This window comes from Botrytis sinoallii, assembly GCF_014898435.1.
Source record: "Botrytis sinoallii strain Bc 23 chromosome Unknown BSIN_001, whole genome shotgun sequence".
NCBI lineage: Eukaryota > Fungi > Ascomycota > Leotiomycetes > Helotiales > Sclerotiniaceae > Botrytis > Botrytis sinoallii.
The window spans coordinates 5,100,725-5,127,732 of record NW_024066028.1 but is presented as its reverse complement, the minus strand read 5'-3'; the positions used below and the strand labels follow the sequence as shown (position 1 = coordinate 5,127,732).

The following is a 27,008-nucleotide window of genomic DNA, read 5'->3' as shown; positions in this document are numbered from 1 at the left end:
ATACGTGAAGGAAGATTTCTTGCGTATGCATAATGGAGACATTATGTATGCATTTGTTGATTTCAATTTCCTAGGCTGGATCTCATCTCTCCATCCCTCTCGTCCATAACGCGTTGAGATATTAGTCACCATAAACCAACACAAATGTGTACAGAAGACTCCTGTCCAGCACTTGCAGGACCTAGCTTCCAGAATTTCACCATCATTCGTAAAAGATCTCATATCCATACTTGATCAATACACTCAATTATATTCCAATAATATTAACATTATCTCGCACATTAAACCGATGGCCAATTTTTCCTTCACCATAGATCGTCCCAGAATTTCCTACATCCAACTCTCGTGGTTCAACCAGCTCTTCTACGTCTCCCAATCCTAGTCCTAGTCCCATATCCGATTCTCTCGTCTTCCGTCTGTTGTTCTGCTCATCTATCTCATTCCCACTTTTCACACCCTTCTCAACAAAATACGCATCCATCTCCACCGGCTCCGCATTAACACTCACATGTTTCTTCTTCACTAAATCAACATACGATCTTGTCGCAGCCTCTGATTCAGTAGGTAATTCGGGTTTAAACTGACGTTCTCCATCCCAAGAATCATTATCATCTGCGATTTCTTTCGTAGTGAGTTGTCTCTTTGTCCGAGGCGTGGACGCTAGATAGCGGCGACGTCGGATGAGTATAAAGGCGATGACCATGATGAGTGTTACGCCAAGGATTATGCTCACAGAGATGCTGATTTTTATGGTGTTGGTGAGGGAATTGGAGGAATTGGATGCGGACTGAGTGCTCATTGGTGAAGTCAAAGCTGAAGCTGCTCCTCCATTTTCTGCGGTGGAGGTAGATGTTACAGTGGGTGAAGCGGTTGAGTTTGCGCCGATCGAACTAGCCTGACTGTTGTTTGCGCTGCTTGTATTGGTAGAAGAGCCAGCGGGCATTCGACCGAGTGTGAATGTCGGACTATCAACTTCAGACTGAGTGTTATCTGAAGGAACCCAAAATATCTTATAAACTCCAGCTCGAAGTGAATTATCCGGAGTCCAAGTCAATGAATTTCCCGATGTTGCAACTGCCATTTCTACCGTCAGTCTTGTGTAATACTTGAGCAATGCCTTTATTGTAACACACCTCCTATCGATACTGCGCCGGCTAGCGAAACACTTTCATTATAATATTGAACGGGCGCTAGATGGAGGTTAACGGATCCGGTTGAATCAACCCAGGTGATTGTAAATTGCTGTCCTAATACGGGATTAAAGGCCGTGTTCGTGAATCGAAATGAATGAACTAAGCTTGCAAATTCAAGCAATATTAATTTCAAAGAAACATTGTGAAATGCCCGCATAGCGAATGCCACACGGAAAGGAGATAGGAAAACAAAAGAGTGACGACAACAAAACCTGGAGAGTACTAAACTAAACTCTAGGTTCTTATATTTATTTACGTGCTTGGGATTGTTTGCGGCAAAGCCAGGCCGGTGTAGTATTCTAGAGCCACTTATGGCGGTGCATGGCATGACAATCCTTTTGAAATCGTGGCCAACCACGATGCAATGGATTTCTTACATGCGCTCCGCGAACTATTAAAACATTGAGGAAAAAACAGAGGGTGGTGTAAAATACATCAGAATTGGGTAGGAATGAACGTTGGGGTCACAGAAGGAGCACGGAAGATTAATGAAGTGAGATTGGCAAGCTACGCTGCTCGTTTAATCCTTTGGTTCATCTCGTTACTGCAGTATACTGACCTAAATAGAACATTTGTGGGTGCAAAGGGCTAGAATGTAAGACGCATAAATTGAAGTAATTTTAGTCGTAAAAATTGTGAAGTTCAATGGTACCAACAAATAAGACATGAGCTTCACCTCCTATGAGTCTGGGCCTCAAGAGTGAGCTTTACTAAAATCTACAAAACGGACTTCACATATTTATACAACTAAATACATGGTGAGCGGTATGTAGCAAGACATATAGTCATAGTAGAAGAATGATAAAAATCTTCAAGAGGTGAGATGCTTATTAACAGATTACACTGATCACCAGACCAAGAGGAGCGATGAGTAAGATGAGGATTGTTTCTACCCGTGTGGATGGGATCACGTGAAATCCACTTGATGAATTTCACAAGATGGATGCTAGTTCAATAAAGTGAAATAGTTTCGGCTGAATTCAAAGAATCAATCTCCATTTCATGAAGTCCACTTGGAGAATTGAGTCCGTTGCTTGAAGTTTATTTGGAGAATCGAGCCCGATTGTCTGAAGTCTACTTGGACACTGATCAATCCTGTCTCCGATTTGGCACCACGTGATCAATTAAATTGAAAACGGAATTGAAAAAGCAAGAGATGAAATTGTTCTTTGATAATGCAAACTAAGCATTTAATATTATGCTCAGTTCTCAGGGCCCGAGCATAGGCCTTTGAAGCTTACATTCTGACAGTCCGTTGATATAATGATGAATTGACTGCTTGATGGGCTCCGGTGAAGTTTCTGGATAGCTCGAATGTATCCCCTGTCCCCTATGGAATAGGATAATAGATATGAGATATCGGAATATAAAGGCTAGTGATGAGGTGAATATCAGCAGGATACTTGAACCAGGTGGCTATAATATTTGCGTTGTAACTTAGGCTGCGTTGATGATGATATTTCAGTAACGTTCACTCAAAATCCTTCCAGAGACAGTTACTTTAGTCTCATGGCTGTGGTACAGCAGAAGGCAGACTATTTGAGTGTAGAGACAGTAGGAGAAGTGGACCTCTAAGTTCCGTGCCAGCGCCAGCGATAATCTCATTGCCCATTCGTTTCTTTGAAGTTGTGGGATACAATTTCGTGAGAAGACCGCTTCCTATCGCCAGAAGCATAGCACCCACAAGTATGTATCAATAATGATACGAAGCTTTCCTGATAGTACTGTCCCGATAATTCTTGCTAAGTTACAAGATGCAACCAGCGGGATAACACGATATCCGGATTCAAAAGGTGGTTTTACGCCAGTCAAGAGTAAAAAGATCACAGTGATAATCTATCAATGCGGCAAAATCCAGGCTATAATTTCCGTGAAGACTTCTAACGTTTGGAGGTGAGCCGTAATGTTGGTGGTGTTGGAAGCTTACATATTGATAAGCTCGGCCTGTTGCGGCTTGGCCCCGCTCTGTCGAGAATCCCAGAGACAGCAAGAAGAGAAGGACTCGTTCAAAATAGCATCACCAAAATGCCGGCCAAGCTTTTGCAAGCCTCATCGGTCCCAACTGTTCGGTATCTGCCAAGTCTGTCTTCTTCTGCATCAATCCAACGCACATGCAATCATCCTTGAGCTTCGTTATCTTGGCAGTCTTTGATGCTTGTAGGCGATGCTATACGGAGGCCGAGGGAGGGCTCCAATCTTTCAACAACTTCCGGGAGTATCACGCAAATTTGAGCGACTCCACATTGTATATGTCGTTTGCTGCACCGCCTGCACTTCTCTTATCCATTGTATTCTGAGTTTAGCTCTATAGAGCCAATAATCTATATAATCTCGCAACCGAAGATGACATCGCAAGAGCCTTTAAAAACATAAATTTCAGATTGCCTATTTCATCTCAAAATATATTCAGCATATAATACTCAAGCATCATGAATCAAACGTCTCCAACATTTGAACTTGCGCCTGCGACTCGTGCAGATATACCCCGACTTGCTGACATTCACGTTGTTGCTTATCTCCCCGACAATGCTTTTGCCTTGTAGTTCGACAATCCAAAAGAATTCGAGCAAAGAGTGACGGAGATACTCGAAGGTCAAGTCGGTGAGCCGAATTGGCAGCATATCGAAGTGGTTGACAAGGATACGGGCGAGATTACTGCTTGGGCCTCATGGAATACTCCAACCGATGTGGAAATCAGAGAATGAGATGAGAAGGCTGCAGCGAAGATCTTAGCTTCGACAAAGGATTTGGCTAAAGGCGAATTTGACTTCCTTCCAGGCCTGCCAGTGTTCGTGCAGGCTGACACCGATCGTTGGCTGGAGAGATGACCTAAAGGGCAACGCCACATTCTTTGCAAAGCCGTTTTTACAGAACCGACTTTCCAACAACGTGGTATGGGTAATGCTCTCGTTGAACATGGCAACAAATTAGCAGACAAGAAGGGCTTGCCCATCTTCATGCAAGCTTCGCCTTTCGGCTTTCCGTTTCATACAAAGCATGGCTTTGAAACCGTACAGTGTTTAGATGTAGATTTCAGGGAGTGGGCACCAAATGCCAAGGGTAATGATAAGGGTTATGGAAACTATAAGTTCCGCTATATGCAAAGACGACCACGGACACTTCCAGATGGTATTTGAGAGCGCCATTTTCTTAAGGTTAGTTAGACTAACCGAGGCATGAATTTTCGTAGAGTTTGTTTATAATTGGGCCCTAAACAATAAAGTACTCAAAGCGAATGAAATGATCAGTTCCAATGTGCATGTACTAAACGTGGGAAAGGATGAAATTGGACAAAAGAGGGCAATCATCTTCCTACCTGTCATGCACTTCTGCTGCTTCGATTCAATTGGGCGTAGTATCATGGGGTATCAGATTGCATCCTCTCGAGGCCGACTCTGAAGCTCAAGAAATGGGTCAAAGAAGGCGACATCGAAAGATCTGATTTAATGTGTTTAGACCCAGACTTTACGAACACGCTATTGGCTCCAGGAGTGGTCTTGTTATGCCTCAAAAGAGCCACTCATCCTATTCTCCGCGATACAGCAAGGCAGGGGTCGCTTCGTGCGCCAGTGAATGTTTTTCCAACAGTGAATTCACGATGTCTGCCTTCAGTCGGATTATGGCAAGATTGAGATGGCAGAATCAGTGAATTTGAGAAATGAGGATGATCCTAAGGATCATGTACCCCAAGATCGGGACACCCAGAGCCACGATACTCTGAGAAGCAACAGTATCAACGGTATCAACAGCAGCAATAACAGCAACAACAGGCCCAATTTACTGAATCAAACTTCAAATAAACTATCATAACGTGCAAAATTGGTCAGCTGTATCGTTGCCATCATTACGTTCCTGACCCTACGGTTAGTATAGCTTAAGAAAATGGGTCTCTTGAAGGTTACTGACTTAATAATGGTGCAGTGTGCTGCCAATGGCATGGGCTTCAGTTGTAGTAGCTTAGTACTACCGGACAGAGGGGATGACAATACCATCCTTGAAAGTGTAGTAAATAATACAATATTTTCTTGGTGATTCTTTGCTAACCCTCTCATGACATAGTGCGCCAGCTGCAATACAGCCACTATGTCAGCCTTCGCACTTGCACATGTTGTGCTACTGCAAGAGGTATCTTTCTTGATCGGAAGGGACTTAAAGGAAGATAAAGATCTACGCAACCTTGTCAATGCAGCGATCAAACGTGCGGTTCCGGACCCGGATAAATACTGGGTGGTGACATTCTGGCAACTAAAAGCTGTATTGAATATGGCAACTAGAATCGTGAAGAATTGGGGGAAGCTAGAGACAGTGATTCTGAAAGACAATGAATAGCACTTGGGTTGGTTGAAAACCTGTGGGGGTTGGAGATAAAATGGAAAGCTATACTTGAGAAGATATACTATATTGTAGGCAAATTTGTGCTTTTTTCCTCCGTGCGTGCTTGTTTGAGGTGTAGAATTGAATGATGTCAAATGATACCCAGCATTTTATGCCATAGGCATGCAGCTCTCTTGTCGTGGCTCTCCAAAGAGTCCCAGATCACAACCAAAGGGCCTGATGGAGTTAAATGTAAAAAGTTATGATCGTATCATTCAACATGACAAGTATGTGAACAGAAAGAACGCCCTCTAAACTCCCTTTGTTCTTTAACGATGTTCAGAATGGGTTCTCGATACTTCATTTCTGATAATGGAGGGGATTTCAGAGATGTGCATTGAAATGGAAGCACGATTGATGTTCAGGCATGAAATAAGACTAAGGATTGTGCGACCGAACGCCAAGATCTCAACTCGACAATCTTATCGCAACACCTCTTTACACATTATGAGGGGAAGTATTTCAACAACAATTGATATTAATTATACACCACGAGAGAATGACAACATGAGAAACTTTGCATATCGAAGGTCAATAATACCTATGCAACCATTCAGATCTATTCTCAATTCAAAAGTACGTGACGTCTCATAGTAAGTCCTGTCTTGAATCTACATGTACTCGTTTTGGCACGCATCAGCTCTTCCACTTGAACAGCAATCACCTCGAGGATATTCGCCCTCGATTGAATCACCCGCAGACACTAATTCTAAATCGATATGGCGGTTATGAGACTGCGCAGGCAATTGCGCGAGTTCACTTGACCTTCGACGACTCGGCCGCCCGATACCAATCTGATAAAATATGCGCTGGGTGGACAGGACAATAGGTTCAGTCAGATGCGATGACAATATCTGAAGTGGCTGAACTCAACTCGGGAAATAAGGAAGGAATAACTCTGTTCATCTGAATACTTGTCAATCCCCTCCCTGTATTGTTTTATCCGTGGCTCATTCGATCTGTCGAGAGCGGGCAGTGAGGGTTTTCGAAAATCGGACATACACTCAAAATTATTATGTGCAAAGGATACACAATCAGCTCACCGCCATATGCACGGCATACCAGAGCAGAATATGAACAATCTCGACGAAAGGATCGGTTGTCATTACAAGATATCCATATCTCGCTTTGGCGCAACTTATTACGAATGGGTTGACGATGTTTCTCATACTTCAATATGAAGGGTCTCAACACCACAACCAAGAGCGACAGGAATCTCGTCTGTCTATCTATGTGGGTGGCACTTCCAAGATATTGATCTATTCCAAATGGCGTCCTCAGGTATATCACTAGGTGGTGAAGGTAATTGGAGGAAAGATGTTGACGACATTTTGGCACTTATATGGCTCATGTAGAAGCTCGACTTGGCCATGATCATATTCGCATTCATGGTTGCCACACATCACCGTAAAAAGACGTGAGATTTTAAATTTTGTATAGCCGGTCTCATCGGAATTTGCTGCTACAACATAATGTTAAGCCTTGCGCCTCAATCATGTATTTATCACCGCTCAAGAAAGATCTGGAACTTCTTCAGAATTCAAAACAAAAATAGAAATCAATTAAGAAAATCAAATAATCCATTTTCAATGTCCTCATTGCCAATATAATTATTGCCTTGCGCGGAAAATTTCATGTTCCTCAAAAGAAATCGATGTTCAGGCATTCAGGCCATCACTAATAAGCGAGGGTTGAATTTCACACAAACCCTTTAGCGCCTCAAGAATATTCCAGTGGAAACTCTATCAACTTGAGAAAATTCACCGACGTCGACAACTTGTAAATTTAACCACCACCGCCAACTCCACAAATCAGCCATCGCAATCATGTCTGAAGGAGAAATCGAAGTCGAGGCCGTTTCCGGCTACCAAGTGCTCCCAAAGGAGGTCACTGAGGAGATTGGAAGCATCAAGGTACAACTCAATTAAAAACTTATCGACAAATGGGAATATTGAAGCTGACAATCTGCAGCTTTTCAAACAAATGGAGCTACGAGGATGTTGAGATTCGCGACATCTCTTTGACGTAAGATTACCCAGTGCGAATTATATATGGAGGAGAAAAGGATGGAATTGGAAAATCTTCGACAATTGTTTTGGATGAGGGGAATTATAGGAAGAGCCAAAGGCTAATGCGATATTTTTTCAACAGCGATTACATTCAAATCAGAGCCCCAGTCTACATCTCCCACTCCGCCGGTCGTTATGCGCAAAAGAGATTCAGAAAGGCCAACTGCCCAATCATTGAGCGTCTTACCAACTCCTTGATGATGAACGGTCGCAACAACGGAAAGAAGCTCATGGCTGTCCGCATTGTTGCCCACGCCTTCGAGATCGTACGTCCGACCACAATGTGATACATTTGCAGGAAATTCTAACCATCAAAATTATAGATCCACATCATGACCGACCAAAACCCAATCCAAGTTGCCGTTGATGCTATCGTCAACTGCGGTCCTCGCGAAGATTCCACCCGTATCGGATCCGCCGGTACCGTTCGTCGTCAAGCCGTCGATGTCTCCCCTCTCCGCCGTGTCAACCAAGCCATTGCTCTCCTTACCATCGGTGCCCGTGAAGCTTCATTCAGAAACGTCAAGTCCATTGCTGAGTGCTTGGCTGAAGAATTGATCAACGCTGCTAAGGGAAGCAGCAACTCCTACGCCATCAAGAAGAAGGATGAGTTGGAGCGTGTCGCCAAGAGCAATCGTTAAATGGTTATATTCGGGGATTTTCTGTGGGGTGTTTCAATTTGCATTATGGATGAATGGGCGATTGGCTGCATTTCTGTCACATAAACGACTTTTATGAATGCAAAAAGTCATGACACAACCGGAATAATGGATATATGCATTCAGTGATTTTGTGTCATCGGTTTAAGTGCACAAATTTGTATGGAACCATGAGCCTAGGATGGCTGTAAGGGCTGATCATATGCCATCTGGTGATTCAACAGAATTTTGATACCTCCAGATACAAAAGCAAATTTGATGAACAAATCCCGCACATTCCAAAGCTTCACATGTGACATGTACGATGATTGACAGATGTTGCTAATAAATTCGCAGCCAGGCCGCTTCAGCTTTATATATCGAATTATGCTTTCACGAATCTTCCACCTGCATTCCCCGCTTGTATGAGGTTTCTATGGAGTTGACTCCAAAGGTTTGTGTCTGAGTTCCTTCCAAGATTTGCCAGTGAATGTGAAACTGGATAATACTGGCTGTTCTTTCTGCTGTGCTTGGCGCGTATGGTAGTTTCAACCTAGAGTTGCAGTGCTCTCGAGAGCCAGAGACCCCTCGCATTGAGAATTTAGTAGTCTCGCTGCATCGGGATCAATATCGTCCAACTTGCGATACCCATTTCCCCATAATCGATGGTTGATGGTTAGTTCCTTCATAAAATTCCGTCATCTTGCCCGTTTCGATCGACAGGGAGGGATCTTGGATAGTTGGGGAAGATTGGTACACTGTTGGCATGGGGTATGAGGTATGAGAGTGGGGGGATTGGTGGATTGATGACTTGATGACATGAGTTTGGGTGGAGAACAGAATGGATGTAAGGAGGTAGGCACTTTTATTGAAGTGGGTGATTGAAGTTTGTACTGACGGGACTCGAATGAACGCAAATGAACGTACAATGCACCCACAACGAAAAATTCCCTGGTATAATGGTCTAGTGGGTGCTAGGAATTTTTACATTATTCTATATGTTGTTAGTCCACCAGCGAACTCATTTGCAATCCTGCACGAATAATCAAAGTAATGGCTTGCGTTCCCATGGAGTGTTGCGGATAGTCCTGAGGGCCCATCTATTGACTATGGTGTTCAACTGAACTGCTTCCCCTCCCTCTCTTCCCTTCTTCCTGCCTAAACACTATATGGATTACATGTATACATCGCATTTCAACCCACGCGGCGCAATAACATTAACCCCCCTCCCCCTTCCCGTCATAAGATGTGGCGAAACTTTAGCAAGACTCGGAGTAGGAAGTATGTCAGTGTTCCCAATATGTGAAGCAAATGACCTCTAGTTTACGAGTTTCATTTGAAGAATGATACTCGCATGGCTCAATGCATTCTGATCAATACAATGAATTATCTTGGGTTCTTGAAGAGATGTAACAGGTATCCCAGAAGTTTTGAAAATAGGGATGGGAGTGAACTTTGAGGTTTCAAAGATTATTTTTATGGATATAGATATTCATTTGCATGGGGTGTTTCCTCGGAAGTGTGCTTGTCTTGTTCTGATCTTTTTGTGCTTGCTTCCTATATTTTTGAAGCTGTATCTATGTCTTCCTGTCTGAGATCCAAGACCATATTGGTATTGCATGTTCAATTCATTATTAAAACTATTCATCTGCATGGAATATCAGTGACATCATGTGCTGAATCATTGAGATCATACAATTTCAGGAGTTTCCTGTTGTGCCCGTTTACACATCCAGGGTAGAGACTGAGAATTTGAGATGGCAAACTTGAGCGAGGAGGTATGAAGGGATTAAATCGAAGCCGGTGAGTTCACGAGATTGAATATATAATGCAGTTATGCTTTGAGCGGGTGTAGGTATGTAGATAACAGGAGGGATGGTGCAGTGTGAGGATGGTGAGGAGGAAGATGAACTGGGGCCTTTGAGTAGGATCGTGAGCAATGATATGGTTGTGTATCTGGCTTTTTGATACAGCGAATGAATACAAGCACATGGATATTATATACATATTCCAGCTCTAGCATAAATCGCTAAGGGATAATAGCAAAGTCGTTTCAATAATATGAACGAATACATCAGGAACTTACAACTTGAAATGATCGTTCAAATTGATTGTAGAGGAGGGATGAATGTAGATGACGACGAGCCAAGTGACTTTAATTGGATGTAGATAACGAGAGAGAGTTAGGATACGAGGATAAAACGAGCATTATCGATTTAATTTGTGAAGACGAGTTTGGATGGGCTTTAGTGGTTGGAGTTTAGATATTTTCACACCTTTTCCTCGGGTCGAGAACGAGAACTGAATGAGCGATGTTATTCAGAAGAGCGATGTACTTACTAGAAGGGGGATAAACGACTGCAAAATTTGATAGATACACAAATATCGTGTATGTGTAGGCCGCTGAATGTTTTCTAGCTTTTCCGGAGATAATTTGGATCTCACGTCCAGAGATTTAGGATATCACAATTCTAAAAGATAGTTCGGAGATATTAAACTTGATCATCAGGTTTAATGCTCTGAAATGTGATGGCTAAGAAAAGACTTTTCATGAATTTCTATTCCAAGGTTATGAAAAGCAAAACAATACCCAATTTAGACTACCAATTTTTCGCCGATAGAGCTTCAAATGAAAACTCGACAGAAAGAAAACTCGTTCCGCGAATTCGTCGAGTTCCCGATGATCACTTCTTCAATCGCTTCTCCTTTGATCCTCTGATGTCCCTTTGAGCTTTGAACTGATTTTGGTAGTGGGCGCCTTCAATTCGATGCAACAGCTTTTTCTGCATTAAAAACATCCGTTTCTCCACTTGTTGATACGCCTGGCACTTATTTCCGTGTCTGTATACATAGTGATCAGCTTCGTTTGATAGGGGTAAATAGCTGTCTGGGTTTTAGTTGAAATGAGTAGCGTACTGGATAAATGCAATGCACTATTTCACCAGACTAGTTCAAATGAATACATCTGGAACATGGTGAATGTCTGTCACATTTCTTTCTATGCTTACGACAAGGAAGACAAGCAGGCAAAGAATGAAACTTCATTGTAGTCGAGGCAGAAGCCATCTAAGGTAGGTCAGGCTCCTCGGAGTCCAGGAAATCCTGTGCGGCAAAAGAGAGTCTTTTCGGCAATGAAACAGAGGCAGGCAGATCCAAGTCGGGTTTAGGTTTTAAGAAATTCGCGACGGCATAGAATCTTTGTGGAGCCGGATTGGAAGCAAGTAGATTTAATTCTGCTTCTGTTTCCGAGGAAGTCCCTTTCCGGAATACATTCGGACCACAGGTCCTCAAAAGTCTATCGAATTCGGGTTCATATTCGATCACTGCCCCGTCGTAGGAATTCTCATGAGGATCTGAAAAAAAAAAGTATCTTTCAAAAGTCCCTGGAGTGGGGGTTGTATTGGAGAATGACTGGGAAACAAGAGAGAGGCCTTTACACTGTAGTTAGAAGGGTGCAATCACTAGATTATCTTTCAAATCGGTTGATTAGGCTAACATGTTTCTGGAGGTCATCCGTGAAAGCATTCATGGTATAAGACGGACCCGCAGGACGTGGAAATATGAGCGGAATGATATATGGTAGTTCTAGGATATATACAACAATTCTATTTGTAAATATATCTGCATCTTTAAGCGGTGCTTTTCCTCTTCGGAAATATTGAGGAGGCGGAATGTCTCTCAAATACTCACATGTGATCTCCTGATCCGGTGGAAATAATTTAAGTGGCAGATATTTTGACCCTTGAATTTTGTCATCCACCAAAAAGCTTTCGTAGTCACTTTCCTCCATAACGTAGTTGGGAAACTAGTTCAGTATCCTAGAAGGATACATACTGTCATGCCAAACGATTCAAAACAAAAGAATGCAATATTGATGCCGTCGAGGGTGATGGTTTAATGTATGTTGCTTATGGATGTATCGAGTAGATCTTGGTGTGTCTTTTAGAATGATAATTATATAAGTTATGATCTTTTCGTGCCTTCTCAATTGCGAATGGAGACTTGCACCTTCTCTTCGAGCACTTTGCACGCATGTAGGTGAAATGAGGATGACGATAATACCATTTGTATACGAAATCTTGCAGCCCAATGCTCATGTTGACTTTGACAGAACTGGGAAATGCATGGATGTTATATACTTCGCTCCAAATTCACAAGTTTATCGTTATTAATGCAGAAGTTCAGGGAGCTGACTGAAGTCCACGACACTGCAGGTTAGTGAAGCTGCATAATTTGCTTTTGATTAATTTGTAATACGACCAATAAATTAACATCCGATGTTTCCTCTCTTTCCACCTCTCTTGGTTCTGTCAATATGTCCTTTAAGCACCCTCCTAGTATGTTGCAAACTTCTCTTTTGCTTACTCTTAGCCTTACCCAACGTCATCATGAAATTCTTCTTTCGAGATTTCTCTTGATTGGTGGTACTCTTGCCCTCGGCATCCTTCTTCGACCTCCTAATTGCCTTTGTAGACTTATGCTCGCTACGCTCACCCTTTCCTTCCCTAGCCATTGCTATCTTCTCTTCTCTTGTATTCTTTTGTAACTTCGAGAAACCTTCAATTTGATCAGCTGTCAAGGCATCATCCGCATGTCTCGCAGCTGCGTCCTTCATTCGTTGAGACTGTGTCCTTCCTCCCATCGCCTTATTTACGCTAGCCTCAAGACGGAGCTCTTGGAGCTTTGCAAGATCGGCTGGAGTGAGAATTTTGGTCGTTGCATATGTAGAGATCTTCTGTTCAAGGGCCTTGTCGGCAGCTTCCTTCTCGACATCTTCTGTTGATGCTTCGGTGCCGTCCGCTGACTTTTCAGTAGCTTTAACTTCGAGCTTCGCTTTCTTCGCGGCCGGCTTTTCATCTTCACTATCACTGATCTCAATTTCAGCGTCGCTCTCGACATTGATCCAGCCACCCTCATCACTATCAGCATCAGATTCAACATCCCATGCATTCCAATCTTCCTCATCGTCCTCTTCTTCATCCGTGCCCAATTCCTCCGGCAATCCACGCTCGACTCGTTTCCGTTTTCTTTCGTCTTCCTTCCACTGCTCAAGTAGTTCGATACCTTCGATACCGCCGGCTTCTTCCTCACCGAAACGTCTTTCTTTGATTAATCCAGTCTTGAGACCCATGGTAGCTGTCTTTCCTCTATCTCTCTTCTTCAACATATCTGCTCCAACTTCACGGTACAAGGACAACAATCCTTTCGCTGCCATCATTGTTCCCTTATCCTTGCTCTTTCTGTACATAATAAGATCCTGTAGAAGTGTATCATTCATAGCTAATGGTTGTCGTACGCAAATTTCTCGAATGGCATTCAGTCCGGAAGCAGCGACCTCCGAGGCAGAAGCTTCAGAGACGAACTCATTGGCAATCTTCTGTACCAAAGGTTCTAAAGCATCGGGTGGAACAAGATTATGTGTTGCTTGAGCTAGAGATGCCAAAAATGAAGTTACAGAAGGTTGTCGTGGTGTAAGGTACTTAGTAAAGTACGAGTATAATGAAATTACAGTAAGCTTGTGTAAGCCAACAAGTCGCGAAACCAATTGTAGGACAATCAGTTTTTGTTCGAGGTTTAGTTTCGACTTCGAGTTCTGAAGGTGTTTTGAAAACAGGGTTTCGGCGAAACCTTGGGGATCGTGCAAGAGATGCAGGGCGGAGAAATTCAGTGGATGAGGTGCTTTGCTCTTCTTTTCCTTCCTTCGTACCTTTTCGACGGCCTTTTCCAATGTTTTGGTCTTCTTCTTTGTTTTTTTGTTGATTCCAACTTGATGTTTCAGCTTACCAATATCAATGGCTTCTTCGTCACTGCTTTCATCCTCCATCTCTTCTCTTTCCTTGTCGCCTCCCAAGAAAAACCGTACTCCACCGCCAATAACCTTCTCATTATCTGACAAACTAGCTTCCTTCATAATCTCAACAGCTTTTGCATCTGTCCAGATCTGTCGTTTCCACAATTCTCTTGTAATTTTGACAGCCCAGATTCCTTTGGAAGATGTTCGGTCGGAGGTAAGCAAATTGAACAGTGCTGTCTGCATTGTTCGATTGAGACGATGATTTATGCTCTTCGAATTCGAAGTGCGGAGATCTGACAAGATCTTCTGGAATAGTAGTGTTCGGAGTGTTTTACTAGGCGTAGCCACCAATATTGGAAACAATGTATTGAGAAGGTTGGCCGAATCAATCACTTCCTTTCGTCGCAATAATACCAGACTACCAACGATCTTCTCACGCAATTCGCTTTCAAGTTCGGCATGGTGTAAAGTTAAAATCTGCTTGAGATCCTCTGGGAATTCTGCGGTATCTTCTGGAAAACAGTCTGAACAATGCGCGACGAAATCGATGAGGTCGTGAAATGATACGATGCCACCAGATGTCGCAGTGGAAGGAGAAGACATAAAAATGTCTCTTTGTGCTTGGTACTGTCCATATTGATTTAGAAAATCTTCTGCGTATGATCTGGTATACTTGTTAGATGATGCTTCCATTACTCAGTGTAGAAGACATGTAACTTACTTTGGATCTCTTCGAATCTTGTATTGTAAATTTGGACTATAGAGATCAGCAATGATTAGTAGAAATGTACCAATTGAGTTCTTACAGATCCGCATCAACCTTCTCCAAAGCACCAAGTCTCTTTTTACCCATAATGCTGGTTGGATGCTGCCCGATTCTTGAGTATTCGATTCTGCCTTCTCACTGAATTTCACATGAGTGAGATAATTTTTTTCGTTATCATTATCTTAGCGCCAGTCGCTTAAGTAACTAGTGGTATCAAGACGGCGTGTGAGAATTGATTGGTAAGGTGTTTGAATATGAAATAACTGAGGACGGCAAACTCTTCAACTACATGCCTTTCTATTGGTTCACATGTTTGCCAACTCACGCTCGCCCAAGAAGTTTATATCATTAATCACAGCGACGACGTGGAAATAATCCATGATGGTTCATCTACGTTATCAAATAACATCCAAGTGGCTACCACACCTCGTATATATTCAGTTAGCGGCCGCATCAACGCGGAGCACGTAGCTAACGATGACTGCATCGATCCCCAATATTATCATGAGCCTCAGCTCGCGTCAACAATCCGAGACCTAAAGAATTTGCAAGATGGCCCCCAAAGCATCTCATTGGTTTCCGATGCCAGTCTCCAGCTTCTAATGGTACCACATAAGTTTGTGGTGGGTCTCCGGAATCATTCTTTGCTACGACTGCTGCGAGTAATTTCAGGATTTTTCTGACGGTGATATCACGGTTCGTTTGAAAGGATCAGGTTTTGGTGAAGCCGTTGTTCAGCCATTATCGTGCCCAAATACTATATAACTCCTACCCAGTGGCAGGTGATCAAAGAGCCCATAAGTCAATGCGAACCCTACCCCTCTTCGTTCTTTTCATGCCCCCCTTCCTCTACCCTCATTAGTGGCAATGAACTCGCCCACAGATTGTCCATTTATTTCTGCGAAAATGTCTGATGCAGATCCATATATCCTTACAAAACTCTCTGAGCATGTGTCACAACATCTAAACAAATCACTTGATCAAGCCGTGGAGAATCTATCTTTGAGACTCCAGGACACGGCTAAAGATGCTGTCGCTGATACTAGAGAAATCAATACCATTATTGACCAGGCGGTCAGAGAAGCCGTTGAGAAGGCATTCGAGAAATCTGTGATAACGGAAGTTGAGCCTTCATCGATAAAATCAGAGTTTAAATTCCCACCTCCCCGGAATTCCAATTTCGTGGGCCGCTCTTCAACTCTGGCAAAACTACTTAGCCTATGGAAACCGGACCAAAAGAGTCGATTGGCAGTAGTAGGGCTTGGAGGAATAGGGTATGTTATTTGCCCTCAATAATTTGAATGTCAAAAACTCACATCAACAGGAAAACCGAGCTCATTACTGAGCTTGTCTACCAAATTAGAGAAGCGTCACCCGCATCAATATATTGGTTCGGGCCTGGAAACTTGCTTGCACCTTCCGTCGACGGACATGAACCATTAGAAGATTGGCTACGGCCTGGGCGAGACTCCGCAAGTTTATTGGTCGTTGATGCCGGGGACAATTTTGATTTTCTGCTGCAGCACACTGAGCGTGGTAGACTGATTGACAGGCTACAAAGATTCGAAGGTGCCATCATACTTATTACAAGGACTAGATCGAACGGTTGTCTATTAAGTGGCCCCCACAATATCTTCGAAGTGAGATGTCTCGAGCTCGAACCAACAATGTGTTTATTACGAGACAGGTTGACTGTTGACCTATTCGATAATTCAACTGACGAGCAACTTCGCGAAATCGCCGTTCTTGTTAATTGTCTACCGAGAGCCATTGTCCAGGTCTCAAACTTACTCAACGATACTTCAATGAAACTGTCGCAATTCATTTCCATATACCGAACAAATGATCATTTCAAATTACGACTGCTGAGTTCGGTAGCTCCGCTTTTTACAATATCGGAAGAAGAATCTGTTATTGGAAATGGCGTCATGAATGCTAGACAATTTCGATCAACTTACCCTATGGCAGCTCGTATTCTTCACCATCTTTACTATCTTGGAGGCAATGCAGTACCACGCTCTATCATCTGCTCGTTGGTTGATCCTCTTGATCTCATTGTCGTAATGTGCATCTTGAAGGGGAACTTTCTCGTCACAGAGGACGATACTAGCGAGACATACAATTTGCATCCCTTAGTCTTCTTGTCGCTCAAGAAGGTCATTACCAGCGAAAGATCAGAAGCGGAAGAAAGTGAGATCGAGCAAGAGTTGGAATGGTACACACAAGCAGTTGTTGCCTTTGGGAATCACTACCCTGACTCGAATAGCAAGGATCGAGAATGGTGGAAAACATGCTTCGAACGCTTCCTTGGTGATGGAAGCAAGAACAGTGATTCTGTACGAATTGCGCTGGCTTTGGTCTACAACAAAGAATCCAAACATCTTGTTCGCATGGGCCTCTACAATGATGCTTTGAAGATGGCAACACACGCAGTTGATACCTTACCTGAGGCAATACCCCACGAACATCTTAATGTGCTTCAACATCATCTTTCGCTACTCGACTTACTAGCCAAGTATGGAGAACTTAGAGATGCTTTGCAGACGTATACTGAGGAACAGCCAGATGAGTTGTGGAAAAAACGCGTTGAGGGCATCCTGTACTTATCAGAAGGTACCAACAAATCCGATGTCGTTGACCTCTTCCGCCAGATTCGCCGAACGAAAGAGTCCATGAATGCTCCGGAAAGTGATTTATGTACCAGCATTGACGACTATGGGGCGGCTCTCATGCTGATTGGCAATTATCAAGCTGCTGAAATAGAATTTTCGACAGCTTTTAGGAAAAGGGCAACATTTCTAGGAACCAATCATCCCGACACTCTCATCAGTTGCCAACACCTTGCAAATGTACTGCATAAGTCTGGCAGGTTTAATGATGCCCTTAGATTTGTGGAAGGTGCCATACGTGGAAGCCAGATGTCTCAAGGCGACGAGCATCCTCAAACTCAATACATCAAAAGTCTTAAAGCACGGATTCTACTGTCCAAAGCCGTTTCGTCGTCTGATTACAATGAGGTTGAATCACTTCTTACCAATGCTGCCGACGTTCTCACTACTCACCTATCCGACTCTCATCCTCTGGTTTTGACTTGTAGAAGCAACATCGCACTAGTGATGCTAGCACAAGGAAGATATGATGAAGCTTTAACCATGAACCGTGCTGTTTTGACCGCAAGAGAACATGGTCCATGGCTAGATCGTGAGCGACACCCGGACATACTGACAAGTCGACACCAGATTGCAGAATGTCTGAGGCTCAAAGAAGGATGTCATGCTGCTCAGAGTTTAAGTTCCCAAGTTCTGGTTGATAGAACGCAAATATACACCGAAGGAACTTTCGAAAGCGATGACTTTCATCCCGAGCAGCTCACGAGTCTCCACCTCCAAGCTCTCATCCTTGCTGGCCTTGGTCAACATAGCGGAGCTCTCCACAAAATGGATCTTGTGTTGATCGGTAGAAAACGCGTTCTCGGAGAGTCACATCCAGATTACCTTAATAGTCTCACCTGTCGAGGTGAAATTATACGTGGGCAGCTCCCCCTTGAAGAAGGGCGAGAGGAGATGTTGGACACTATCGATGCTCTTCATGGAAAGGCTTTAGAGGGCCTTACTCGAGTATTTGGTTCTCAGCATCACTGGACACTTCAGTGCTTATCTTACATGGCAGCTGCAAAGCGTGAACGCGGCGATGCCTTGAGTTACACCGAAGCCGCTGGGCTTTATCGTCATATCTCACGAGCTTATGAGGGAAATTTGGGTGACCTCCACCCTGAAACCGTCAGAGCGAAAGCCCATCTCGCCGAAGTGATGCATCTTTTGGGAAACCGTCCTGAAGAGGCTAAAAAGGTTTTCAGAGAGGCTTGCGCTGGACTTGCGAAGGTATTTGGATCAGACGCCCATGCTACTATCACCGCGTATAGAGGGTATGAAAAGTTTGCTAAGGATCTTTCTGATCCGGTTTAAGACTTTTAGAGGGTAATGATGGAAGGATCTTGGAAACAGCATGATCAAGGATTGTCAGGAAACACATATGTCGGATTACATGTACGGGAAGAGTAACCCAGCGTAAACGATGTTCGATTAGGCGTTATAATGGATGGATGGATATTTTGGGTGGAGTTGTTTATTGACCCTTGTTCTCTCCTTGCTGGCTCAAATAGCAGGAGTAATTCACAGAAGCCTCGTCGAAGGCTGGAGTTCATGCACGAATTTGATAACGTTTCTTGTTGTTACGTCCACTTTTATTTTTGTACAAATCATAGAGTCCAACCGGAGAACACAGAGTGGTTTCAGATGTCTGATACCAAATCATTCATACACGCGATCCATTATTGTCCGTTGATGTTGCAAGATGCAATCATTTTGTATTTCAAACCTACCACTTTTAGCCTTTCTAGTTCAGCCTATTTGTGTTCCTGAAATTTATGCCAGCAAACACTCACACAAACGGGTCTTTGTGCTACGCGAATCCAACCCAAGGCGCCACGTTCTATGTTATTACAATGGCCAATCATTTTTTAGGGCCTTGCTTGCAGATTCCTCCATCATCTTCATCATCTTGTATTTTATATCTGGAGCATATTTGCTTGAATTCCTATCGGTCCTCAGTTCAATTCAATTGATTCTTTTTCTTTTTGCATAACTGGCGCGATTTTCATTATGTTTAATTGAAGCTCTCAGATTCTCCCTGGTGGAACTCGTACTGTAAATATGGCTCCAATAGCCTTTTCCATTTTATCCCCGCGTTCGTTTCCAAACAAAGTCGCAAATTCTACATCCCCAATTATAAACCTTGTTACCCAATCTTCTGCCGCATTCTCTGCCTACACCCCTTCTCCTACCGCATTTGCCGCTTCCTCAACACTGTCTCTAGAATCTCCAATCCCGACTGCGCTCCCCGATGTATTGCGTGAAAATTTCTCCACTATCATAGTTGATGCTCCCACCACTACTTACACGTCCTACATCGGAATCAACGATAACGCATTTGCTTCTGAACCCGCTTCCCTTCCTGATTCGACTCCCATCGGTGATTCATATACAGTGGAGACGCAGGCACCTCAGCCCAACAATAGCGGTAGAGATATCGGAATAGTTATTGGGTGTATCATTGGGGTATTGATTCTAGGACTGATAGGTTGGGTTTACATGATGAAGGCGAAAAGCAGTCAAAGGAAGAGGAGAAAGGGGAAGGGAAAGGAGAAGGAGATTGTGAAGGAAACGGTGAAGGTTAAAGTAAAGGTAAACAAGAGGAAGCACAGGAAACATAAGAAGCATAGGAGAACGGAAGTGGAAACAGTAGGGGGCTCCGGGGGTGAAGCACCGGCTGCTGGAGGTGCTTAGATGGCAGCCGTAGGGACAATCTCTACGTAACCGAAAAAAGCGGCGGAAATTGACCACTATTCAAAAGAATTTCAACAACTAAAATCTTTTCTCGATATAATGTTAAATAATAAAAACACTTAATACCGATACAAAAAAGATTTAAATTTACATTTAATTCTTTCAAATTTCAATATTTAATCTGAAATGAATTTATAATCTATTAAAAAAGATCTTTGAAAGGGTGCTCAATTTGCGCCGCTTTTTTCGGTTATGTAGAGACAACCCTACCTCTATTCTACGGAAGTTAGTTTGGCGAGCTGGGCTGCATAAGCTTAATGTTTGAGCTCTTGTTGAGCAATAGTCATACACAGAGTGGTGAATTGGGCACGAGCGAGAATAAAAGTTCAAGTGATAACTTAGAATCTAATTGGGGATTGGGAGAAACCGCGACTGAACGCTGGTTAGTTCGAATGGGCAGGGTACGGAATGATCGGGAACTTTGCAGCGCCAAATGATCAACCAGACAGATGAATTTTCGATATATCAACAGTGCATAGTCCAGACTTGGATCTAGACCAATGAATTGTTTCGTTCATTATCAATCTTGTAGTCAGACAGAATTCAAGAAAGGACATATTTCACATTCCGCGCTACTGCAGGATATTGCACTAGGCACTCGGCTTGCCACATCAGGCGACATGCCAAGAAATTATCACCGTACGTGCCGGGGTAAAGGGTCTTTTAGGGATCGCATATAGAATTAATCTTTGCTAGGCGTGGCAGGTGTTGAGCCTAAATTTAAAAGACATGTGGTAAGGAATGTGCTACAGGTTACTTTGACGCACGAAAGGTCATTGAACAACGCGTGAACAGCTATCTATGGAATGAACGATCTCTCAAACAATGGTTACTTCTTTTCAAAGTCTGTTAGTAACTATTTTCCCAAAGGCTGTCATATAATATTTGAATAGATTCCATCGAAATGAACAACGCCAGAACAATGAATGTTCAAACATACAAAAAGGTACCTCCGCTTCAAAAGTAAGGACATCGTCTCAACTAAGCATTCAAACACTCAAACACTCAAACAAACAATCGATCAAGTAACGCCATGAGTCATCACCAACGCCGAAAACACCACTCATCTCACCGCCGCGAGAGTGAGAGGAGAGAGGCACGAGATCGATGGTCGTACGTCGATCCAAACCACCCGGTCGAACTCCGCGAGATCCGCAGGGAACAAGGTCACACTCCACGACGCCGTGAGGTAAGACCACGCAGCAGAAGAGAGGAAGAGCCTTCAGGTTGTTGTATCATCATGTGAAGAATCACGTGAATGATGGAGTGAGGGGTAAATTGCCAAGCAAGCAGTAAAGTAAGTTGGGAAACAACTTGACTTTTCCATGCGTTATTTCTCCTTCAGAAGTCCTCCACAAATGATCAACAGCATCTAGATAAGTAAGTTTGAAACCTATTTGACTTGTGCGAGCGCTCATGATTCCAAATAAAATAAACCTCCATGGAGATTAAAAACAATGCTCTATAGTCTCTCGAAATGTGCAAATAATCGAAAACCAAGATGATAAACTTCCAATAGAATCAATCGACCTACTTCATATTCCAAACATCGTAGTTAAGTGACTTTAACATAAAAGAATCAAGGGGTGTACTCCAACTCTACAACCCTACAATATCATGAAATCTAAGCGAGGACAGTATTCACAGCCCGGTGTGTGTTTCATAGTAGTCCGGACTACCTCTCTCTTTTAAATGGTCAAAACTTTGAGGCAGGAATGCCGACCTTGGCACTACAAGTATCATTTCATGAATGAAGTCAGAGATAGAAAGCAATCTCAGGGATCCAATAATCTCGAGTGAGCAGATTGATTAGATTTCCCTTAATCGTTCGTAGATAGCGTTTCATTCATGCCAGAGCTCCTACACCACTAATATGTTCTCACAGTCTAGACCGTGGAGCTCCAGAAAACGTGGAGGTCGAATAGAGTTCTGACTTGACGCGTCTTCGCATTGATGTTCTTCCTGTTACGACTAGGAGAGACCGAATTGGCAATCTGACCCTGAACATACACAAGCCACCGATCCAAACTGCACCCTGTTTTCATGTTATGCCGTTCGATCCAGTGCTATAAAAATCTGGCATCCGATCCGGGGTACAGTAGTGGTGGAAAAAATGCCCGACTAAAAGCGGCATTGACCCCGCAATACGCTACGATGTGTATCTTCGTATAATCTTACCTAAGCCTTTCAACAACCTTCTTCTTTAATCCCTGACTACATCCCGCTCGACGAACACTTTGAGCACCTGAATGCACCTTGTAACTAGTATCCTGCAAGGCTTGTTAAAAACAACTTGAAGTTGAGGAACTATCGACGATCAATGGGAGGTGCACGGTGTTGAGGCGGAAAAGGAGGGCGGAAATAGCTCGGGAATCAACGTCGGTCTTTCATTTGCTAGTAATGTGTTCATCAATTTGGCAGAAGTCTGCAGTGCATTGGAAACCAAGAACGTAAGCTGTGTCGCGTTCAGATTATTCTATAACTCAATTGGCTTCTCTTTCACTCCAGGTACTTGATTGGAACTCTAAATATTGCCCGCATACGGTATGTGAACTCGAACTGCGGGGTAAACTCAAAGTGTTTTTGATTACGACGGCAGATCGCATTTCCCCGCGTCGACCACATTTCCTAGATTCTAAATGTTCTACTCGAATGTCCGATGATGTCTTTCTCTCCTTGTGCTTGTCTGTGAGGGTGTACTGAAGCTGCACCCCTAAACTCGCGCATCAATCGCAATTGTCGTCCATCAAGCCGGCATCGTCATGGTAAGACAAGAAGAGGGGTAGCGACATTAGCTATGGCTTAGTTGCTCTTGTTTTGCTGCTTCCTCTGTTCATGGACCTTCAGAAGGCCAATGGTCACCGATTGAGTATGCAATGGTACCACATACAAGGCGGAGATATAGCTGATGCTACACGAAGCCTCTACTTTGTTAAGCCGGGTATCCGGAGCCAAGGGGTATAAGAGATTGAGAGTAGAAAAGGTTGCGTGTTTCCTCATTTTTGTAGTATTCTTTAACAGCTTTACAAGTTGCAAGTGACACACAATATTGACAGAATTTGAATAACACAGTGAAAATGACGATCCCAGATGAGTTCGATATCATCGTCTGTGGTGGTGGAAGCACCGGTTGTGTGATTGCTGGCAGGTATGTCGATATCATTTCAGATATCTACCCTCATTAGTTCGGTACTGAGTGGCCCGCAGACTTGCAAACCTCGACCACAATCTCCAAGTCCTTCTCATTGAAGCTGGAGAGAGTAACCTCAACAACCCATGGGTGTTTCGACCTGGAATCTGTAAGAATTATGCTATATCACTTCTATTGCTTTTAACTAATAGCTATAGACCCCAAGAACATGAAACTCGACAGTAAGACAGCATCATTCTACTATTCTCGACCTTCAGAATGGCTCGCCGGTCGCAAAGCTGTTGTTCCATGTGCACATATTCTCGGCGGAGGGTCCTCTATAAACTTCATGATGTATACACGGGCGTCTGCTTCCGACTATGACGACTTCCAAGCCAAGGGATGGTCTACAAAAGAACTCATTCCTTTGATGAGAAAGCATGAAACATACCAGCGGGCATGCAACAACAGGTTGGTGGATATATCCTCTACCAATTCACATCTCTGACACTATTAGGGACCTCCACGGCTTTGATGGACCTATTAAAGTATCGTTTGGAAACTACACCTATCCAATTACTCACGACTTTCTACGTGCTGCCGAATCTCAAGGCATCCCAACAACTGATGACTTACAAGACCTGGTTACTGCACAGTAAGTCGCAATCGCATTACTTTGTTCCAATACTAACGAAGATATCAGTGGTGCCGAACACTGGCTGAAGTGGATCAATCGAGATGTAAGTACACCTTTTTCCAGTGGAATCATAAATCTTACATCATGTCAAGACAGGTCGACGTAGCGATGCCGCCCATGCCTACATTCATTCCACTAGATCCGTACACTCGAACCTTCACCTCATGTGTAACACCAAAGTAGATAAGATTATCATCGAGAATGGTCGAGCTGTCGGTGTTAAAACCGTGCCAACAAAGCCTCTCCACCCAAATGTAAGTTATTATGTAGCAATTGATTGAAGCTTTCTGACACTAAATCTCAACAGCAACGTTCACGCACTTTCCGTGCACGAAAGCAAATCGTCGTTTCAGGTGGCACGCTCTCATCACCTTTGATTTTGCAAAGAAGTGGTGTCGGAGACCCAAAGAAATTGGAAAAGGTTGGTGTCAAGCCGGTTGTTGATCTACCTGGTGTTGGTCAGAACTTCCAAGATCATTATTTGACATTCTCTGGTATTTATTCTTGCCTAAATTTTCATTACTATCATAAATGCTAATACTTACCAGTCTACCGTGCTAAGCCCGGAACCGAAAGTTTTGATGATTTTGCCAGAGGTGTCCCAGAAGTTCAAAAGGCAGTGTTTGATGAATGGAACCTCAAGGGTACTGGCCCACTTGCGACGAACGGTATTGATGCCGGTGTCAAAGTTCGTCCCACTGAGGAGGAATTGAAAGAGATGGATAGTTGGCCAACGCCTCATTTCAGATCGGGTTGGGACAGCTACTTCAAGAACAAACCTGACAAGCCAGTTATGCACTACTCGGTCATCTCTGGCTGGTTTGGTGATCACATGTTGATGTAAGTTATCAACGCTAGATCTCACGAGAATAGACTAACTAATTATCAGGCCACCTGGAAACTTTTTTACCATGTTCCACTTCCTCGAATATCCGTTCTCTCGTGGTGAGACTCACATCGTTTCTCCAGATCCATATGAGGCACCGGATTTTGATGCCGGCTTCATGAATGATGAAAGAGACATGGCACCAATGGTTTGGGGATACATCAAATCTCGTAACTCTCCCTCTCCCATTAAAGTGGTCCATTAAAGCAGAACCCTATACTAATGATCTAATACAGGTGAAACTGCCCGTCGTATGGACGCTTATGCAGGAGAAGTACAGAATATGCACCCATTCTACGCATATGACTCACCAGCTAGAGCCAAAGACATGGACTTGTTGACAACCAAGTCATATGCTCTCCCAGGCAATGTTACCGCGGGTATTCAGCATGGTTCTGTAAGTTCCATCCCGTATACTAAATATTTATGGTTCTAGATCTTCGAAAACTGACGAGAAGTAGTGGGCAATGCCTGTGGAACCAGGAAAACCACCACAGATTTCATACCTCAACAGCAATCAACGAGATCTGCAGGAAGATCTCAAGTACAGCACTAAAGATATCGAGCATATCGAAGAATGGGTAAAGAGACATGTAGAGACAACTTGGCATTCTCTTGGTGTAAGTCACTACCCATTAAATGTTATATGAACATTCACCTAACACAAATTTAGACATGTTCCATGGCACCACGCGAAGGGAACTCTATTGTCAAACATGGTGTTCTTGATGAACGTCTCAATGTCCATGGCGTCAAGGGTCTTAAGGTCGCTGATCTTTCTATCTGCCCTGATAATGTTGGATGCAACACCTGTATGTTTTTCTATTCAACCAAACAAATGAACATCAACTAACTTGCGACAGTCTCAACTGCTCTTCTCATCGGAGAGAAATGCTCTATGTTAGTCGCCGAGGATCTCGGCTATAGTGGTAGGGCACTTGATATGAAAGTACCTAACTATCATGCTCCGGGCGAGCTGAGTGCTATTGCTACTTCTCGTCTTTAATTTCGTTCTTTGATGGAAATGTGAATATGAGGGAACGATCTCAATTTTTAAGTGTTCTTTGGTTTTATTAATGCCATTCATTCAAGGTTAATAGCGTTTTGGGTTGTTATTTGTCAATATATTTTAGTGTACCTAGTTACGATTTAATGAATACTTTTATTTTGAACAAAGAATTAAGTCGGGCACCCTACTTGCGGGCCACTATCACAGGGCAGGCGGGCGGGATAGGGTTCTAATAACTTTGCCCTAATCTGGCAAAGTTATACTGATTTGGGTAATAGGTTTTAGATTAAGAATTAAGATATAGCTTAAAGAGCTATGATATAGGATTTTCCAAATTGAAGATATATAGGATTTTGCTAAGCGAGCTAGCCCGATCAGGCCCTAGCTCACTTGCGTTCCGGTGTGAGTGCCCAATTCGGTCCCCTCCGAGGGGACCAATATATCATGTGATCTTATATCGTAATATTATCCTTCTCCTAAAAGCCGAGCTCTATTGAGGCGAAGGTATTATAATTCGATTATCTGAAGGCAGGTAGTATTCGATCAAGCGGATTCTGGTTTATTAGGGTATTTTTGATGGAAATTGCAAATCAGTTTTTGTGCATTCTCTAGGTAGCTTGCAGGTTCTTTGGTGGCATTTCATAGCCAACCTAGCAAACAGTATACTTTAGGCGAGGTTCTTTACGATCTCTTCTTTTCCAGCAAAAGTTCAGGATTTTGGTGGTTTCGAATTATTCTAAGCCATTGATTTCGATAGGTAATGGCAATGGGTTACGCTACCTAGGGATAGGGTTATTGTATACAGAATATAATAGATTAATATAAAAAACAGGGTGAATCCTTATTGAAATAAGGAGTTCTAGTTTATAAGTATATAGGCCTATCGGGTTTAGGATCTTGAAGAGCCTAAGGTTTTTTCAATTGAGTTTTTTCTATAAATATAGAATCTTGATGTTTCTAGTATTTAATCAAATCAGATTATTGGGCAGATATTTACAGGCAGGGGAATGGTGGGTATCGGTATTCTTTGAATATCGGGCTTGACTA

The 27,008-nt window shown here is 43.1% G+C and overlaps 8 protein-coding genes across 8 annotated transcripts; 5 read left to right on the top strand and 3 right to left on the bottom strand.

The window, feature by feature from the left end:
* Positions 1–247: 247 nt before the first annotated feature.
* Positions 248–1,350, bottom strand: EAF02_001083 (uncharacterized protein; the record flags this gene model as incomplete). Its single annotated transcript, XM_038897131.1, has 2 exons — positions 248–1,074; positions 1,134–1,350. 2 exons carry the CDS (start codon positions 1,348–1,350, stop codon positions 248–250), a joined length of 1,044 nt encoding a protein of 347 aa, XP_038763990.1.
* Positions 1,351–4,087: 2,737 nt separating this feature from the next.
* EAF02_001082 (uncharacterized protein) lies at positions 4,088–5,522 on the top strand (the record flags this gene model as incomplete). Its single annotated transcript, XM_038897130.1, has 4 exons — positions 4,088–4,322; positions 4,650–4,780; positions 5,115–5,198; positions 5,253–5,522. 4 exons carry the CDS (start codon positions 4,088–4,090, stop codon positions 5,520–5,522), a joined length of 720 nt encoding a protein of 239 aa, XP_038763989.1.
* A 1,871-nt stretch (positions 5,523–7,393) lies between these two features.
* EAF02_001081 (uncharacterized protein) lies at positions 7,394–8,277 on the top strand (the record flags this gene model as incomplete). Its single annotated transcript, XM_038897129.1, has 4 exons — positions 7,394–7,480; positions 7,525–7,592; positions 7,719–7,902; positions 7,960–8,277. The coding sequence occupies 4 exons, from the start codon at positions 7,394–7,396 to the stop codon at positions 8,275–8,277; spliced, it is 657 nt and encodes a 218-aa protein (XP_038763988.1).
* A 3,063-nt stretch (positions 8,278–11,340) lies between these two features.
* Positions 11,341–12,064, bottom strand: EAF02_001080 (uncharacterized protein; the record flags this gene model as incomplete). The annotated part of the gene is made up of 2 exons (XM_038897128.1): positions 11,341–11,712; positions 11,771–12,064. 2 exons carry the CDS (start codon positions 12,062–12,064, stop codon positions 11,341–11,343), a joined length of 666 nt encoding a protein of 221 aa, XP_038763987.1.
* Positions 12,065–12,541: 477 nt separating this feature from the next.
* Positions 12,542–14,921, bottom strand: EAF02_001079 (uncharacterized protein; the record flags this gene model as incomplete). The annotated part of the gene is made up of 3 exons (XM_038897127.1): positions 12,542–14,732; positions 14,790–14,825; positions 14,875–14,921. The coding sequence occupies 3 exons, from the start codon at positions 14,919–14,921 to the stop codon at positions 12,542–12,544; spliced, it is 2,274 nt and encodes a 757-aa protein (XP_038763986.1).
* An 819-nt stretch (positions 14,922–15,740) lies between these two features.
* Positions 15,741–18,799, top strand: EAF02_001078 (uncharacterized protein; the record flags this gene model as incomplete). The annotated part of the gene is made up of 2 exons (XM_038897126.1): positions 15,741–16,108; positions 16,159–18,799. The coding sequence occupies 2 exons, from the start codon at positions 15,741–15,743 to the stop codon at positions 18,797–18,799; spliced, it is 3,009 nt and encodes a 1,002-aa protein (XP_038763985.1).
* A 747-nt stretch (positions 18,800–19,546) lies between these two features.
* On the top strand, positions 19,547–20,179 carry EAF02_001077 (uncharacterized protein; the record flags this gene model as incomplete). The annotated part of the gene is made up of 1 exon (XM_038897125.1): positions 19,547–20,179. One exon carries the CDS (start codon positions 19,547–19,549, stop codon positions 20,177–20,179), a length of 633 nt encoding a protein of 210 aa, XP_038763984.1.
* Positions 20,180–23,316: 3,137 nt separating this feature from the next.
* On the top strand, positions 23,317–25,958 carry EAF02_001076 (uncharacterized protein; the record flags this gene model as incomplete). The annotated part of the gene is made up of 13 exons (XM_038897124.1): positions 23,317–23,387; positions 23,447–23,538; positions 23,588–23,840; positions 23,887–24,024; positions 24,073–24,109; positions 24,159–24,320; positions 24,374–24,560; positions 24,615–24,906; positions 24,956–25,122; positions 25,189–25,349; positions 25,414–25,572; positions 25,626–25,764; positions 25,816–25,958. The coding sequence occupies 13 exons, from the start codon at positions 23,317–23,319 to the stop codon at positions 25,956–25,958; spliced, it is 2,001 nt and encodes a 666-aa protein (XP_038763983.1).
* Between the last annotated feature and the right edge of the window lie 1,050 nt (positions 25,959–27,008).